At 38.2% G+C, this 19433-nt stretch overlaps 1 protein-coding gene across 3 annotated transcripts in view; it reads right to left on the bottom strand.

Annotated features, from left to right (window-relative positions):
• HOMER1 (homer scaffold protein 1) overlaps positions 1-19433 on the bottom strand; it is a 107113-nt gene that overhangs the window by 27327 nt on the left and 60353 nt on the right. For all 3 annotated transcript variants that reach the window (XM_080370882.1, XM_080370883.1, XM_080370884.1), the window contains exon 6: positions 6986-7142. In XM_080370882.1, coding sequence (XP_080227008.1) covers positions 6986-7142 — 157 coding nt within the window. The remainder of the gene's footprint in view (positions 1-6985; positions 7143-19433) is intronic.

The following is a 19433-nucleotide window of genomic DNA, read 5'->3' as shown; positions in this document are numbered from 1 at the left end:
ATGCCTGCACAAAGTATTCTTTTTATAACTTGCAGATAAATGGATCTTAACACTGTTCTTAGGTTTTGTAGAAAAATGAAATGAGGAGGAGAAACCCTTCCCTGAATTTTTAATTTTTGCCCCTTTCTCAGAGTACTCTGACAGTAGTTTGGTTGGTGGCTTGGGGTTTTTTGCAAATTATAATCTTGTATATGACACATTCCATTAAAGTGTATTCCCAGGAAAAAAAAACAAAACAAAAAACTAATGAAATAATCTTGGTCCTAAATGCAAATCTGCTGTAAAAACAAATCAAGACAAATGGAAGAAGACAGAAAAGACTTTGCCTTCAGTTCACCATATATTCATCATACATAAATCCTGTCCTAGGAAATCCTGTGATAGTCTAACATCAAGACTGACAACATTTACCATTCCAAAAATAATACAGCACTTATCATAGCTGAAATGGATATTGGAGGAGCAAAATTGTACATGTGAAAAAAACATACATATTCCCTAAAATAAAATGCTTGTATTTTCCTTTGACCTCCCCTAATGCCATGCAAAGAAGGTTTCTGCATGGAACCATCTGTAGCAGTTTCTCAAGGATTTTTAAAATATTACCCTGGATTTCTTTTTATTAGAAACTAGTTCCACTGCAAGAAGGATAACCAACCTTATGCAGATAATTACAGCCTGCTCTGAAACATAAACTCTTTTTTAAGGCAGGATTGTAATTTCAAAAATAAAAAAGTCACTATATTCCCATACGTCTTCTAAAAACTCAATTATCACAGTTAGAATAATTAGTCTTTCCAGATCTTACTATGTCATAGAAAACCCTAATACTCTGCAGAATATCTCTTGAAAACTTGGTCGATATTTAACATTATGACCTCACTTGGGCAAGAGCTGCCCTTTTTTTGCCTTTTCAGGACTTTCTAGTGCAACAAGAGTTTGCTTGCAATTCCAGATGAAAGGACTGCATATGTAAATATATGGACTTCGTTGACCATTTTTTGTGCACTCAGAATTTGTCCATCTGCACACACATTTCTTTTAAATAAATGCATAGACAGGTACTAACGAAATTATAATCCCACTGTTTTGATTAAATTTCCAAGCTACCCATACCTACCCTGCAAAATACTTTTTCATTATAAACAATCTATTTTCATTATAAACAAATGGTAGCAAGCTGCTATCTAGCCACATGCTATTTAAAGTACCTTATGAAGGAAGTTATTCTTGGATAACTTTTTTCTTTAATCAATTAAACCAAATTTAAATATAACAGAAATTTGTGTTGTTCAGCGGGGTAGGAGGGATGCAGTCTTAAACGGAGGATGACAAGAGATAGGCATCACATAAAAAGGTACATTGCCAATAAATTTTTAATCCAAACTCCATTCATAATTTTTTTGTCACTACACTTTCTGTCACCATCTCTCATATTTCCACGTTTAGATAATGTGCCTCCCTAGCCTCATAAAACCAGTTACTCATGATAGTCCCACACTGGTGCTAGTAAGACTTCTAGCAAGTATGAAGCCCACAGTATGGGCTCTGATTCAACAGGCATCTTCATCACACCTGCATGTTCAAAATTTAGTTTTAGTTACTGTTATTAATGCAGCTGGTGGAAATGTGCAGGTGACCGCTAAAGGGTCTGCAAAGATTTTCTATAGGTAATCTGAGCAGATGGCCTATATAGCATTCCATACTTCTTGTGGACTTCAGTAACTGCTTTACAGATTGTGCTTTCTTTAAGAAGCACAGAAATAACTCAATAAAATTACCGTGGCCTTATTCCTATATTCTCATGCATTTTAATATCCACTTTAAAACTTCTTTTAACAAGTAGTGAAATCTGGGCTCGTTATTTGTCAGGTTGTTTTGATGACTTCATACTTATTCCATTCATTGAATAAAAGAACCAGAACATAATAGGCTAATTTTACCTTAATTCCTAGGAAATCCTAGTAAAATAGTAAGCTAGATTCAAGAGTTTACCTCTGGGTTCTTTCAGGAATACCCAAGAGCTTGATCATTTCCCTTCATCCCTTTTTATCTTAGATGTCTTTTCCTGCAGATGAATGGTCTTCAAGGACTGCAGCTCTTATTATTATGCACTGGTGTTATTACTCTGTGCTATTGCCCAGTGTCATAGAATGATTTACTTTAGCAGTTAGCATGCAAGAAAAAAAATCCATCATTTTCATTTTTAACATGACAAAGGAAGAACTTTGTGTTACTTCCCATAATTCATACCATTCAATCCCTTCCTTTTTGTGGTATCAGGATTAATGTTAGTATCAATGCTATTCTAAAGTAGCTCACGTCAGGGTTTTTCTCTTTCTGCTACTGGGCTGTTCTAAATTTGTGAATGCCTCCTGACTTCAAAAAGCGATGCAAGGTGTGCAGGAGTGCTCCCCAACCCCATTTAGGGGAAATCCTTGTTGCTAAGTAGCTTCTGAACAGATTAGAGGAGAAAAGGCTGTGAGTTCCCAGTTAGGCTCTTGACTTGGCATCACATCTTTCCAGAACTATTATCTCTGTATTTTAGAAGAAGTCCATACAGTCATTTAGCACACTTGTAAAAAATATGTCTGACAAAATACCAAAGTACAGTATTTCTGATTTAAGCTCACAATATATCAGAACAGAGCATAACACTTTAATTTATTGAGAACTTTGCACTCAGCCACACTGAATCTGTATTCTCTTTCACCTCAGCTTTAGGCATTATTAATGCAGAGAACAACTGGAAAAAGGAATATAAAGTCCTCAGAGAAAGCAAAGAGATGTAGGTTAATACGAAAAACCAAACTATAGATGAGTAAATCTTACGCTTTATCAGAAATGGTAAATAATAAATTAAATTATTTTTTAAAAATGCAGTCAAAGAAAGGGGCATTTCAGCTTTGTTTCTGTATTTTTAGAAGCTAACAATGTGAAACAGAATCTATTTCAGTCAAATTTGAAAACAATTATAAAATAAAAAAGTTGGGCTTAAAATAATATAAAACAACTTACAAAGCAAAGTTTACAGCAAATGCTGCACGAGACTGCACTGTTTAACACAGTGAATGAAAAGAATAGAAGATAAAAGAATGAGATACAATATAAAATCAAAGGATTTTTATAAATAAAACATGACAAATTTCAAACTGTGGAAAAACATCATAAGAGGTCAACTACTAAAAGTATTAGCAATAGTCTTTTTTTTTAATATAAAGAGGACACTTCATGTAAATAAGGCTATTTATATAAAGAAGAAACTAAAGATGGAAATAACAATGCCAAGTTTACTAATCAATATGCATTACTTCCCCTCACACCCCACACCTGACAGAGGATACGAGTCTACTGTAGTTTGCAGACAGATGACTCAGGCACCAAAACTTTTATATAAACCTAAAGCACCTAAGGATTGAATACCACAATTACATTATATATAAACCACATAATGTATTATTAAATTGAAATAAATATAGCAGCTGATGTCAGCAGTACCATTCTTCATTTTGAAGACTGATCTATTTTATAGACGGCTATGATCTTGTAAGTGAGCGTATCCCTCCAATGCATACATATCCACACACATTCTTCTCCAATGGGCAAGATGCTGTGACAGACAACTTTTCCATATAAAACAACTACTACATTACAACTGAACGTGCAAACTAATTTCCAAATTTTTCTTTCTCCTTGAAATCATTTTTCCTAGGAGTATTTCTAAAAATCCAGTCTATTTAATTTTTCTCAACAAAGTTTCTTTTGGATCAACCCCCATTTTTCTTCTGAACTAGCAACAGATGCAAGTTGCAGCGTGGCAAATTTCAATTAGATAAGAAATCAGGAAAATAATTTGACAAGGGTGGTCAAACATTAGAACAGGCTGCCCAGAGAGGCTGTGAGAACTCATTTTTTTGAGATTTCATTCACAGCCCTGAGCAACCTGAACCAGCCCTCAAGCTGGAACGAACTTCAAAGCTGGCCCTGCTTTCAGTGGAAAATTAGACCAGATAACCTCCAAAGCTCCCCTCCATGCTAAATTATTCTGTGATTCTATGAGCTAAGGATGAAGTCCATTTCATCTGACTAACAGTATATCTACAGGAATATCTAGATGATTATCCTGTGAAGACAGACAAGCACTTACAGAAGCAAAATCAGCTCAACACCTTCGTTTTCTTAAGACTGGGACACTCACTCCATGCTTTTGTCCCTCTGAGAATTACAAGAAAAAAAGATGACCATCTTCGACTTGATATATAACTTCTACATAATCTCGGGTGAGAATGATTCTAGTTTGAGGAACATCTTTTGGATCAGCTGCAGCTACACGTTTATGCTGAGCTTCGTAACAGATGAACTGAACAGGAAGGTAACACAACACAGTTACTTAACACTGCTTGCTACCACTTGTACCATCACCAACAGTCTCCGGATTGGCCATTTCAACAGCACATTTTCGATCCATGCAAGACAGAAGCATCTGACTTGCAGTTTCTTTTTTAAATGGGGCACTGTTTCAGTGTGGAAGGTCAGCCTCAAGCATGCATGTTAGAAGAGCTCTTGTATTGCATCGTATGGATAACAGATTGAGATTGATTTATTTTTTTTTTACACAATCTGCATACGTTTGCCTACAGAATTCGATTTATTGGGTTGACCAAGTCTGGATTTTTCTCCAAGCAATTCCAACAGAGGGCAGTACTCCTGACGAACTAGCCCCTAGTAATTGACAGGCATGCCCAGAGAGACATAGGGACAGAGTGTTCCTTCATTCGGTGTGAGGTATCAACAAGCCCCGAGGTCACAGATTACAGAAACGTTTAATAAAGGCATGTAAATAGTGATCATGATCCCATCCTGACAGTGCAGACAATCCTATGGTATCAGATTTTGCATTCCATCAGGAAAACAAAAGAATTTCAGGAAATTCACTGGGCAAAGATCATAAAAAAATCATCAGCTGTTAATGAATGTAGCGACCAAGAACTTATTACTACTTCTGTTAACTGTAGTATCATACAAAAGCAAAGTGACATGCTAAAAATTTCTATATACATTAATTCTGTTTTCCAGTAACAGATTTTGTAAGATTTGACTGAGAGTGACAGTCAAGAAAAGGGGACCTTTGCCCACCTTGTCTGGTTGAGTCTCCTCACAGCAAATGAACCTGCTGTTGTTATGTATTACTTTGTTTTTCCTTCTTAGGCAAGGACTGTATTGGCTCAGCTTTGCAACAAAAGCTGTTAATATCTTTTATTAGGAAGAATGCTACCTCATTATGTCCACATTTCAGTGATGAGTTCTTCACTATAAAGTCTATCTGGTGGTCAAATCCACCTGAACGTCTGCACTATAGTAATTTTAATATAAGGTTTTAATTTAAATAGTTTTATCTCAATGACTAATCATCTATTGATAAACCTGGAGCATAGGTTACAACTCCCACCCTTCCAAAGGAGAAGCTTAAATGAGATGACAGACAAAGCCAAAGTCTCCCTCTGTTAAAACACACGTGACAAGCTGTGCCTAACTAGAAAGTTTCTGAGGCAAAGCAGTTTTGTCAGAAACTGCTGGTTTCTTCAACTGAAAGCACTTTGCAAAAAGCACGAGTTTTAATTACACTCCATGCATTTCATCCAGCCATCTATAGCACACACAGTTACAGTCCATCAGAAATTGTCATTCTTCCCTAGCAAATCATTTGGCTGGGAATTCAGGATCCTTATCTGCAAGTCAGTCTAGGTACAGGACAGCCCCAACAACCTGCCATTTCCCCCAGTTTCTCAAGCTCAGGAGAACTCTTGCTACTCTTCCACATCCCCAGGTTAGATGTAGCCTGCTGAATTTCTCCCCTCTCAGGCACATATAAGGCTTGTTCTTGGGACTACTAACAGCCTCCAGTACAGTCTGTACAGTACAGTCCAGCACAGGTCTGAAAGAACACTTTGCAGTGTGCAGGATCTGGCTAACTGTAATTGCCATACCTTATTTCATATACATAAGTACAGCATACAAAACCAAATTAAAAGGTCCACAATGTTTGCTACTTGACCTTTCCCTTTCTGTCAGCATATTCATGAAACCTGTTGTCATGCAAAAAAGCAATGCTTTTGTTTGTTTGTATTTTTTTAACTAAGTACATCCTCCTGATACTTAGACTCTAAGTCAACTGAAACTAACAAAATACAGCTTCATCAGACATCTTCCCTCCATACATGTGCTAGCCTTGCCTTCACTTTGCACAAAAATGTGTTATAAGATACAATGACAAAGTTATATGGATGAAGGTCAACAGACTATACAACATATAAAGAGTTACATGTGAAAAGAGAAGAGAAATGAGTATACCTGTTTTCATAATGCAGCCTTCAACTTTGCATGCTTTATTCATCCCTCAAACACTGCCATTCCTTCCCCCACTGAGCACTAATTTCTGGTTTGCCAAATGACCTCTGCAAAATTTACAGTGAAAAGAACAGGACCCACCTCCTCCTGTATGAAAGGAAAGCTGGAGCAGATCTCCAATTGCATATAATGACTTTGAATCTACTTTCAGTTTTCTTCAGGTGCAAGGATGAGAGGAAGCTGTTTGTTATATGTGCAAACTACAACAGGGTTTCTTTAACTTAGAGTTTTTGTGTCGGGTTTCTGTGGGCTTAAATGCAAGAGGGACTTAAGTGTAATGCTACAAAGAAGGTCCTGAAACAGATGTGATGGCATCAAGTAAAGAGTGAAAGCCGGCAAGCATGTCATAACGTTAGATAACTCTTCCTGCAACAATACCCTTTGCAGAAAAAGAACGGCTACAAAGAAAAGAATTTCCCAGAGGAAGAACCCTGTGTGCTTTAAAATAATCATTAATTTCTGTCTCAAAGACTAACCTAAAGCCCCCAAAATAAACTTACTTGTTTTACTTGAAAGTGAGTGAATACAGTCACCAGTACTTCCACCTCAAGGATCCTGGCTGTTTGCCTTGACTTACCCGCTTATGAAGACGTTCTGCTTCCTCCTGATATGCAGCAAGCTGTTGTTTCCATTGTTTTACATTGGCAGTGGACTCCAGCAGGGCTGCTGTGAGCTTAGCATTATTACCCTTGAGTGTGGCCAGTTCTGCCTCCCAATGCTTGCTGATTGTCGAACTGCACAGACAGAATGAGAATGGTCAGAGCCCCCAAATCTCCTCTTTTTTTTTTATTTATTTAAAAGGTCTTATAATTATTTTTTTCCCAAAATATCCAGCAAAAACAGAACTATGCAAAAATCCCAAGACTGAATGTCCAAATGAGAATCCAAATGCTCAAATCATCAAAAAAATACATTCAGAAAATACACGTATATCATTATTGGGAAAGAACCCCTACCCTCCCAGCTGAACAGCATTTTTGTTTGTTTTTTTTTTTTTTTATAAAACATTAAGGATGATGAAATCCACATCAGCCTCCCAAAAGCAACAGTGTGTAATTCCAGAATATATATATGATTAATCACTATTTTAATATATACATATTGAGTTAAAGTGCTTTTTAAATCTATTACTTCATGAAAAATACGGTAGAAAAAGATTTGTCACCAACTGGACTAAAGAGAGCTAATACAGTGCTTTGGAACTACAGTTTAGTGTCTTAACGCAAGCCTGCTATCCCTGAAATCTGCTTTATCAAATACCATATTTAATTTGTACTTGCAAACTCAAAGATCTCAAATTTCAACCCCATAATTCCATTAATATGCCCTTCCTCAGTAATATCAGCAAAGAGACTAAAGATCAAGGAGCATGAGCAGAGATACTACTGCTTTTTTGCAAAGAGGAAGCTGATGTTGGGGTTTACTGAAGCTGCCTATAGAGGAAGTATCTGCCTATAAATTCATTATTCTCTGAGCAAACACAGGTCTTTGATTTTCACAGGTAATTAGTTTGCCACCATCCACAGACCCTATCTTTGCACTCAGTATGCAAGGGAAAAATATTCCAAACACATCAGGTGGATATATTAGTATGCAAATAGATTGTTAATGCTTACTTGTACAATGCTAACAGCATGTGAGGTGCACACCTACACTTACATACAGAAAATAACTCATTTTACCTAATTACCTTACTATTACAGGCATCATTGAAAACAAAAGACCTGTAACTCTGGCCAATGTCATTTTATATATAGGTTTGTGATGAATTATGAGGAATTACTACAGTCTAGTTGTTTATTATAATAAATATTTTAATATGCTTATTTTAACTATAAATTATTACTATTTTGCATGTAAGCTTATTGTTTTGTTTAACTTTGTAGATATGAACAATGAAACAGTCTGCCACCATTTTGTCCACCAAGTTTCTTTTTTCCACTTCATCCGCATGCACAGCCCATCCCACCAAAGCACGTGACTCCTATAAATGCTTCTTAGGTATTGAAAATGAACCAGCCACCAAGGAACATTCATTACCAACTCAGATCACATCTACCATTTCACTAAAACATGATGTCTGAATCTTCCACGCTCCAGCATTTCCTTCCAAATATGGTGCTTTGAACAGCAATACAAGTTCCTTCAGAAAAGGAATACAGGTTCTTTCAAATCACTCTAGCATTTCATAATCTATTCAACTGTTTAGAAGTTCACCACCAGAAATTTTAAATCTTAAACAACTAAACTAAAATAATGATAAGACTACTTCATCAGGGAACACTGGCTTGCATATTGAAGATGAGAACAAATTCCTGTAACAATGCCTAATCTTCTGTTTCTCTAATCAGATTTACTTTTCACCTAGAGCGGCACAGCAGATTGACAAATTCTGTAAAAAACATGCTAAAAAAATCTACTTCATTGTCATATTTGTAAGTCCTCCTTGATGTTCTGATATAGTAAACAAATATCCTTTCCAGCCGTTTTATGCAAGGAAGTGGTTCTTCTTAGCTGTCCTGCTATGGCAGGACTAGTAGCAAATTGTGCGTGTGACGCCTATACATGTTTACAAGATGTGCCTTGCTACTCATCTTTCCCCACAGAAGAAATATACACACAAGATTTTATATTGATGTAATACAGCAGACTAAAAGCTTTGTATCTGGGACAGTTACAGGATGAGAACTGGTTCATTACTATATATCCTAATTTAATATGCAAACAGAGAAGTGAATGGATTTTTTTCGATGCAATAATGCGTACACCCACACTGTTAAAAGGTAAACTTCTAAGCCATGAAGATCCCAGAGGACAGACTCTCAGGCAGTGCTGAATAATAACGTGAGGGGGAATCTGTGGCATGTTTCACCTTCATCTTTGTCCAGTGCCCTTACTACCTCCGAAGAAAACAGTCAAGAGCTCTTAAGTTACTGCTCGTATACTAGAATGTCAGCGTTAAATATGAAGCATGTCTTTTCTATTACTGCTACGGCTACCCTGGTTCAAAAGCTAGAAGGTTTCTTTGGAGCTGGTTATTTTTAAATAGGCTGTTTTCAACAGGAGTGCACCAGTATTATTTCTCAGTCATACTTTTTATCCCTAAGAGATCTACATAGTGGGCATGAACATGTCTATTGTAAAGCAGATGTTATTTGTTTGTAGCATGTACTGCTTTTTTTCTACAAATAATTTCTGCTGTATCTTCTACAGATTGTACTATGGCTCCACAAAAACTGAAACATATTAGTTATATCAGTCTGGTTTTGTATCTGATAATACACAATGACTTCCCAACTATTCAAATTTATCCTTTTTCTTCTTACAAAACTCCACGTTCTCTGACATAAACACAACCGTGTGATGGCTCATACCAGGAAACACAGAACCAAATAATTTTTTGTTTCATAAAATCATAATTTGATTAAAATAGCCCACAACCAATCCTGGCAGTGCTGACTTACTTTTCTCAAATACTTTCTTGACAAAGTTAAAAAAAAAACCAACAACAAAAAAAAAAACACCCAAAACAATGAAACAATGCTTTGTGGATTATTTTGATTAAAACTGGATTTATTTGGATTTAGATTAATTATTTTAGGACCAGACAAAAGCACACCCACAACAGACCGTTCTTAAGCTAGACTACAAGTATCTTCATTGATGCCTGCATCTGTAGAGCTACATTGGTTCAAATTTGTCAATACCTCCAGAGGAAATGCTGAGAAACACATGGCTCAGACACAATGAGAATTCTCCCTTGGAAAGGAAGATGCTGGGACTAACACACGAGAGAGGGAACACACAGATCCAGAAGCTGAAGGTCATGTGTGGAAAATTCTAAGGGTTCTGTTAGAGCCTGTAGCCAGAATTTTGATGGTGGAACAGCTGCACTACAGTCCCTCAGGTCAGGTACAGGAGGGCTGCACATACTCTTTCTCTCTAGAACTTTTTACTTAATTCCTGTCTGAAAGGCTTTTTGCTAAAAGGAATTGATTTTGTCCTCAACGCATCAGATTCTTTCATGGGAAACACACAGGGCTCTGTTGGTTTGTCTTAACATTTGTAAATATCTAAACCAAACCCAAATAATTCCTCACGTATTCCGAGATTATTTGTTTTAGGAAGCACATGAAATATGAACATCTACACAGTGATCCAAACTGCAATGCAACTTCCACCAGAAAAGCTTTTAGTTTTGCACTGTGGTGCAAAGAGCAAGGCTGTTATGGACATAGGGGGGGAACACAGGCATACATGTTAGCAGTCCTGTGGTACAAGAATTCAACCTGCGTACACGTTTCATTTTTTTCTGAAAGCCATCCATCCCTTTGCTGGCAGTGTCAAAATTTTAACAGTTATTTCTTCAGACCTGTCAGAATTAGCATCACTGACTGACTGCCTGGCACACTAAATTTCAAGACGGTCCTTTAAAAAAAGACATCCTTAACACTCCTGCTCGTTGCCTGTCAGCATGAAAAGCTCCAACGAACTTTTAAGAATACCCTAACAGAGAATAAAACCTGGCCATTTCCCTTGTGAAACTTCTGAACATCTGAAAATAAAGAGAACAAGCTTTGCTGCATAGACTACATTAGTGCCAAAGACAAGAGGGAGAATGAGTCTCTAACGGATAACAGCTAAATACAAGTATTATTGGCTCAACTGATCATGCTATACAAAAAACCACTTTCATAACAGAAGTTTAGTTCTGATTGCACAGAAAATTATCTTTATAATGACAACTGTTCACAGGATGACTTGTTAGCAGGCAAAAGTCTGTGATCCTTGGTGCTGACCATAGTATCTGGTACGTGTGTGACATCAGACATGGCCACAGTCAGAACACCGCAAGGTGCTCCACCATCAAGGCAAAGGACTCAAAGTTGGACATTTAACATCTATGGCATCCAGTTATTCAATCACTACACAAAACACTCCTAGAATAATTGCTAGCTGGTATCATACAGCCTAACTGTGACACCCCCTGATAATTAAAGTAGGAGTCAATGATCTTCCATACTTTCAGGCATTCTGACCAGTTAACATCAGGCTGATCTCCTTTCTCATTGGGGATTAGTTACAACCCCACTAAGTCACTGAGGAATAGCTTTGCTATCTGTCCATCTGTGACCTGAATAGAGTGCCAGAGGCTATAAATGCATGATTATCTTTGTCTGCAAAGTAGGTCACTTAAGGAAAATTAATCTGAAAAGCTCTAGTCACCATGTTTAGCCAGTTGGAGAAGGCTTGCGAAGGCAGGGGGCGGGGAGCACACTTTAATGAGTTGCATTCAGAATGAAGTTATTTTGAGAGATGCCTTCATGGAACAAAGAAACAAAAGCAGTTCAAATCAAGACATGTTTTCTGCTTTTTGAATCAGTGTTGCTTATTCATTGTTTGCCGAGCTGTATGCAGTACCAACACTATAAAACATGGTTTAAGCTTTATTTCAGATCTATATAAATAAAATGTGCATGGAAGTCTGCTTTATTAATATTTTATGGAGTTTAGTATTGGAATCATTGCATAAAATTAACTAATTTTAAACCTGGATTTCTTACTATAGCGTAGTCATGGTTTCAAAGAACTACAATTATTCAAGAGCATGTAAATTCTTCAGGTGTCACACCTGCAGTGCAGATCACAGTATGATGAGCGGTGCTGTCTTGGGATAGCAGAAATGAGTAGAAATTCAGCTGAGAATGGAGTACTTTCACTACAAAATATGGCATCTGGTGTAGTAAGTAAATCTGTAAAACCTGACAAATATGAACAGAGCAGAGTCCCTGTAGCTGTTGCCCAGGTTGTAAATAGCAGCACGCATTGGAAGCAGCCCAAGAGTTTGGTGGAGTGCGCACTACCAGTCCGTGGGAGACGTACGTCAACCAGCCAGTAACAATGCATTAGCTGTGCTGGCTGCAAGGGGTGAATCCTTTCTGACAGCCTTGCTGGTGAGCGTTACGGAGCAGCTCTTCACGGTCAGGGAACAAAAGAGGATTGTGAATGACTTGGTTCTGTTAACGGTAGTATCCAAGAGCTCTAGTGAACTCAAGTAGCGTTAATTTCTCTTTGGAAGTGTAAGGCAAGCATTTGGGTTTATGTAAAAACACCTGGTTCATTTGGGAAGGAATTCTGCCTAAGTTCCTTACGAAATCCTCCATATGAAATTAGCTTCAGATAATGCTGAGATCCCAGGCTGGAAGGGTGAGATTTCTGCAATGGGTGATGTTTGCTGTTGCCTATGCTGGAACGATATGACTGCCCTATTAGATGAAGATGTTGACTCTGTTGGCACAGATGACTGCAGCATCCCTCAAGGTATTCCTCAAAGCTCACAAGAATTCTCCTCTCATTCATGGTGAGAATGAGACTTAAGCTCCTCACTTTGTGTCCTGATCTAGAAGAAATTTTAAACGGGTATTTTGGAATTTCACCTCTTTTCAGAGATTTCAAAAGGCATCTTCTGTGGCCATATATTATATGTGTAAAATTACTTTGTGATAGGAAGGATTTAAATGTGAAGATTTTAGAGTTTGCCCTGCTGCTAGGCCAAAGTACCCTACACTCTCGGCAATGATATGGAAATGTATCCCTCTCCTGAACATTCAAAGCAAAATGGGAAACAGAGAGGAGTTCTGTCGTTTATTTAATTACATCTAATTAAGAGTCCTAGAAGGAGTGAGAAGCTCAAGAAAGAGCAGTGGAATAGATTCGGTCCTATCTCACCATTCCGGGAAGGCAAGAAAGAAAAGTTTTGAGTTGCTCTACCATTTTAGTCATTGTACAGAGCTGCTGTAGATTCAGCCACTCAAAAGACTGAATTTATGTGCATGAGGGACATAGCCATCTACAGTATAGTTAAATAATTAAAGACCAGCAAAAGAGGGAAAGCTATGGTAAGAATGACAGCTTTTCTAAGAAGAAAAGTTCAGAAACAAAAAAAAATGCTTCCTTACAGCTACTGCTTATTGTCTTATCTCCAGTTGTGATTAACTGGACACATACAAAAGCTAGTCTTATTTGGTACACTGGAATTTATTGAGAAAGAGTAAAATCCTCTCAAAGTTACAATCAAGAAATAATTACCATGAAATTGTTTTAAGTTAAATATTTTGAGGGAGGCCAATGAGAAATTAATTAATATTCAAAGAGATCCTTATCCTTAATTAGAGTATTCTAAAGAATTTTTAGCAAAGGAGGATAGCTCCCCTGGGGAGAGAGGCAGGAACATTAATGGAGCATGAAAGATCTGTTCTTCCCTTTGGGATAAGGAGTATCTACACGATCTCAATGGAGTTACATCAGGGAAACATAGCTGTGAATCAGCTCTTTGTATTGGTTAAACAACGACAAATTCGATCACAGCAAGAAAAGATGAAGGAGGCCCTTGAAGCAGAGAACGTCATACTTTAAGTGAGGTGACAAATAACAAAGCCACACACACTGGAAAGAGAGAAAGGCAGCTGGATGGCTGAAATCAGCAGGTGGGAGCATGACTTTTCTGAGGGTCTATCAAATGTCAAAGGTCTATCCCAATCCAGGACATACTGTATTGTATTGTTTTGTTTTGTTTTGCACACCCCTTTGCTCAACTCAGCTACAATATGCTTGAACTCCCAATTTCCATGTCAGTGTATAAGACAGAAATACAGAAGATTTTTCCACAAATTTGGGCAGAGGGGTGCTTATGGAGCTATTACAGATTTTTGTTTCAAGGTGTTTCATATATGACATTTCACTTTCGTTTAGCCTTTCAGTTTGACCATGCTCTTGGATTCTGAATCTTCCAAAGTACCCATGCAGTCCATGGACAGAAAACTTGCCTTTCCGGTTCTATTACAGGCTGACCAGTTCTTAGGCATCTCTTGTGCTATGCTTTATCAGTTCACTGGGGAAGGGTCAGTATCTTTGCACACTTGATGGATGAAGATGACCAAAGAGGCTGCGTACAGACTCCTTCCACTATACAGCGGACCACTATGCAATGCTAATTGGTGATTACACCTTGTTTAGATCCACCACCTAAATCCATGTTCTGCATTTTGTAATACAGCCTTCATTCATGACAGGGCCCATAGAAACCACCACAACACAGACCACCTCTCAAAATGGAAGCTTATCACTGAGGAATAGACTGGCTACTCGATTTCTTTCAAGGAATGAAAATTTCACAGAAATCTATGGTAACCCAGCATGGTATTCCTGCAGAAGACAACAAAGCCAGAGAAAAAAAATGCCCAAGTATGGTGGTCACTGCTTACTGAAACACTAAGAGTCAAGAGCAACAGAAAAGCTCCTGAAATGTGCCCCACGGGATGCAGAAGGTCTGGTATTAACACAGAATCAATGCTTCAGCTATGATCCTGACTGATCAGGGCATTAAGATCCCAGTCCTGACCCAAGTTAAAAGCAGGAGACAAAGAGAAGAGTCATGCTTCTCCACAAGAAACAACAAAGTTTCCAAGCTTCTTGTATTGTCTCCTAATGCACACTGAATATTTTTCCACAGGTGACATTTAAACTCTGCTTCTCATTAAACTTACACTGTTAAGAACAGTTTATGCATGTCTTTTGTACACCGTATCACAATGCAAAAGACTTGTATTTAACCTGAATCAGTAAGAAAATCACTGATTTCTCTGGAGTCTCAACTTTTATTTTCATTATATTCTTTTAAAAAGATCTCATTTTTGTCTAATTTTATATAGTATTTTATATAGTAGAGATGCTAGGTTATCTCTTCATGAAGGCCATAGAGCATAAACCAAAATCAGTAACTGTCTTATAACTTTTAGTCCTTTCAAGAGCAACCATAGCTAATTAATTTCTAGCTTTTTTTGCACTAAACATTAAAACCTTGTAGACCTAACACTTATCACATACTCAAAAAAATTAGAAAAGATTTGTCCTTGCTCCCTTACTGAAATTGCTTATCAGTTTCACTGTAAGTTTTTTATTCTCATGCCTGTAAGACCTTGAAAACCTAAATTTTATCACATAGTCTGAAAAAGTTAAAAAAGATCTGCCCTTGTTCCTTTATTGAAATTGCTTACTGGTATCACTGGAAGTACTTTTATTCTCACACCTGTTATGTACCTTATATTTTTAACAACTGATACCCAGTTAAGTTTTTTTAGTGCATTAAACAACTAGGCATAATTCCTTGCTGTTGCTATGGTGCTGAACACTTCAAATATTCCAACAAAACTAAATTTTCAAAAGCAACCTAAGTTATTTAGGAACTTGCATCCCATTTTCTAAAATTACTAGGTATTTGGCTAGAGATAAAGTCAAACTAACTGGGCCTCCCATGTCACACTTAATCACTTTATGAAAGCAATTAGGTGATGTGGTTATCGGCAACTCAGACACTAGGACACAGTGACCCTGACACTAGAATGATCTGAATCACGACTGCTTTCTTTCTGGAACTTAATGGTATATGTAAGAATTTAGAATAAGAATTTAGAATAATTTATTTGTAAATTTACACTTAGAATTAGTAGGGACTAATTTTGCTGAGGCCCCTGGCTAGACAAAACACCGTTTCTTTAAAAAATCCTGCCTGGAACAAGAGTTTGTGGGTGCCTTGAGCCCATCCGCACTCTGCCAGCGATGAACAGAGGAGACTGTTCGACGGCCCCGCACTCCTCCCACCCTGGCTCCTTGCTGAGCGCTGTTCGGGTTTTCAGAGTTTCCCTGAACTGGGGTCTCAATGACACCTCGATGAATCTGAGAAGCTTCTCTAGCTTCACCACAAAACCGCTGTGGTAGCGAGGACAAGGAACAGCTCTGTTCCCAGTGACCAGACCTCCACCACTACGTAAAACAGGGCCAAACAGCGCCAGCTCCTGAAGGCCATATGGACGGGGCACTTCACACACTCTTCAAACTGCCCTGGTCTGCATCAGCTGGACACACAGATCCCAGGCACAGTTCACACATGGTCAGGTTTAGCACCCTTTCATCTCTACAGTCTTCCAAGGCTTTACATGATCTGCAACCCTCCCATGCCCATCTGAAATTCTTCTGGGCACGTAATGCACTGCTGCACGTCTGTGCAAGGAGAATACTGCTGCAATGGGTGCCAATGCAGCCCTCAAATCATTGCAGGCATGTGGAACTGGAAAAGGACTCCACATAAAAAGTTAACCGCACCTTACCACCACAAGGACACCGCATGGGTGCAGAAGAAATCCAGCGTCATTGTCGTAACGCGTGGAAATGTGCAAGCCCGCAGCCCTCAGTGCCAAGGCCTGCTTTGTCTAGCTCTACGGATGCAGCCCATGAGGCTGCTGCAGCTACAGGCTGATTCTATCGAGCTCAGCAGCAGCTCTCAGCTTGGCAACACCGGAGTGAAGGCAGTAAGAGCTATGCTCCCAGCAACTGCTGCCACTGCAGAGCTGAGCGGTGGTGGGGGGCACCTCTCCCAACCCTGTAAATCTGACACACACCACAGGTAAGGGGTGGAGTTCCTCAGCACAAGCCTCTGCCTGCATCTCTAGGTACCATCCCAGCTTTAACTGGAGTGTGCTCTGCCTCTGCTGAAGACAGAAGCTGTTATGAGTGGTAAGTAGGTAACCTTAAGTTAGTTCAGTAAGTAAGGTAACTTACAAGACTTGCAAGTGCCTATTTTACATCTTAGTCAAACCGCCTGTTAGTGACACCACAGGATGGGTCAGCCTCTTAAGACCCCCCTCGGTGCTGGTTCCTGCCTTACTTTCATAGCCGACACTGAACTCAGTAGATGCCAGCCAGGCCTCTATGCCACTACCAGCAACAGAAACACATGCTATAGAATGACATACAGAAAGACTTAAGCAGGCATAAGGATTCTAAATTATGACTGTTTGGCCTCGGTCTAGCTAGTGCATTATGTTGTCTTACAACATCTAATAATAACTCCTGGTGCAATTCATTTTTGCATTACAATTCCCAGCGTGCTTATCCCAGTAAATACAATGACACGCAGCAATTGCGCAGCTAGAGCAGGAGATGAACGATCAGTTTACATGCTGACCAGAAAATAATTTTATTCCATTAAGGGGACAGAAGCTATGTGAGAGCATGGCAAATTTAATTATGTTTGATTTATCTCCAGTGATAGCCATACAATTACTTATTGTCAATAGCCTGTATATGAAGTCCAAACCGAAGCATCTATAGAGCTGTCAGAAGTACTTTGAAGAATAAGTAGTAAGTCATGTGAAGTATATGATCACAACAAAGCATTTATTGACTGTACAACTTGCAAGTGAGTTGCAATGTGGTTAACAGTGCAACTTACAGTTCTTTCCACCCCAGCTTTTTAAGAGAATGGAATTATTAAATTTGCCTTGTTTAAACCAAATTTGAATCAGAGAAAAGACTAAATTTCTTGCACTGCATTGATCCTAGAGTCAAATTACTAAAAAGAGATTAAATTGATGAAAAAAAAGACTGAATTTAATACATGGAAAGTCTCTGATACCATACTTTTTCTATGAACTACAGGTTAACACTTAGAAGAAGCAATCTCCTCTCCTGTGCCATAACAAATCCCAGTTCTTAAGAAAAAATCTAATGTGGCACCTTAATTCACTGGTATTTGCTAGCTCTTATTTACTCAGTCTAGACTAAGTGATCTTAGGTTTTATTCAGTTTGTCTTCAGAATAATTCATAGGTCAGATGATCTGGCTCAAAAACTCAGCGGGGAGTTAAAAATATAGTAATTTATAGACCCATTCTTCCTAATTCGACACTTAATTGACACAACAGTTTCATAGAAGAATATAAAGCGTGGCTCCCCACTTCTCTCCCTACCCCACCTTAAACTTAACTCATCACACACCCAACAGGGATGCAAGGAGTATGAATCTGCATGTGAGGTTTGCTAGTTGTGAATTCACAGACAGCAGAACTGATGCTGAGCTCCCATCCTTTCACGAGTCTATGCCTCTATGCCGCAGCACTGTTTCAGCATGTTTGTTTTCTAATATTGCAAGCTCTATTTCACTTCCCCTGATAAGGCACCTAGACTAGGAAAAGGGTAGCGCCAGCAGCATGATGTGAAGACATTTAAAAGCCAGCTTTCCTGAGCCTTCTACTGTGCTGAACATAAGCTCAACACAAATAATCCCCAAAGTGCTAAAGTAGAATTAAACAAAATACTAAAATCTCTGGAGAGTGTAAGAAGTAGATGCTACACAATACGTGTTGTCATGTAATTAATTTTAAATTTCAGAGTATTGCCTAAATAAAGTGAACAGGTAAGTTGCAGTCATACACAGTGATCAGTTCAAATCACACTGCTGGCATGCAGGAAACTATTTTAGATATCCTTTTAAAATTCAGGCCAACTTAATCTGAATGTATTACCTACATAAAAAAGCATTTGGCTGGCTTCAGATAACAAACCTGCACCTTATTTTTATACTTATTTTCACTACAGTGAGGAGAAAAAAAACTTTTCTTTTTCTTCCTTTGTCAAAGTACAAAAAAAAAATCCAAACTACCCAAAGAGTTGGATAACTTACTAAAATTCAGTCAATTCAGTTTTAGGGTTTGGTTTGCTTTTGGTTTGGGGTTTTTTTTGCAATTTTTTGTTTCTGTTTTGTTTTGTTTCTGAGCCATAGTTTAAATAGAATCACTTCTTAATTTCCCATGTGGTTGCAATCTCCCAGAAGAATGGTTTCCACTATTTTATCTTTAATTTGAAAAGCAAGTCCTTTCCACTTAATGACAAAACATTATTACACCACTGTGCCACAGAGTAAAATCTGCAAAGGCAACAACCCTACAATCAAAGTTCAACATCACAAATGCACTACGTGTAATGTTTTATTATTGTGTACTTGAGAAAACAGAGAGCTAGACATCCCAGACATTTTATTTCAGCACCTTCACTCAGTTCCAGCTTCCTTCATTTGCCAAATGGCTTAAGAGCTGATTAAAAATACCCTTCCTATTCTAGTTCATTGCTGATTTGTGCCAACCCAATTCATTACAGACAGAACTTGATGGCTGTTTGGCGTCACTGTGA

The sequence above is a fragment of the Falco punctatus genome, assembly GCF_963210335.1.
Source record: "Falco punctatus genome assembly, chromosome: Z".
NCBI classification, from domain to species: domain Eukaryota; kingdom Metazoa; phylum Chordata; class Aves; order Falconiformes; family Falconidae; genus Falco; species Falco punctatus.
The sequence above is the reverse complement of the archived record's forward strand: the minus strand, read 5'-3'. Positions and strand labels throughout refer to the sequence as shown.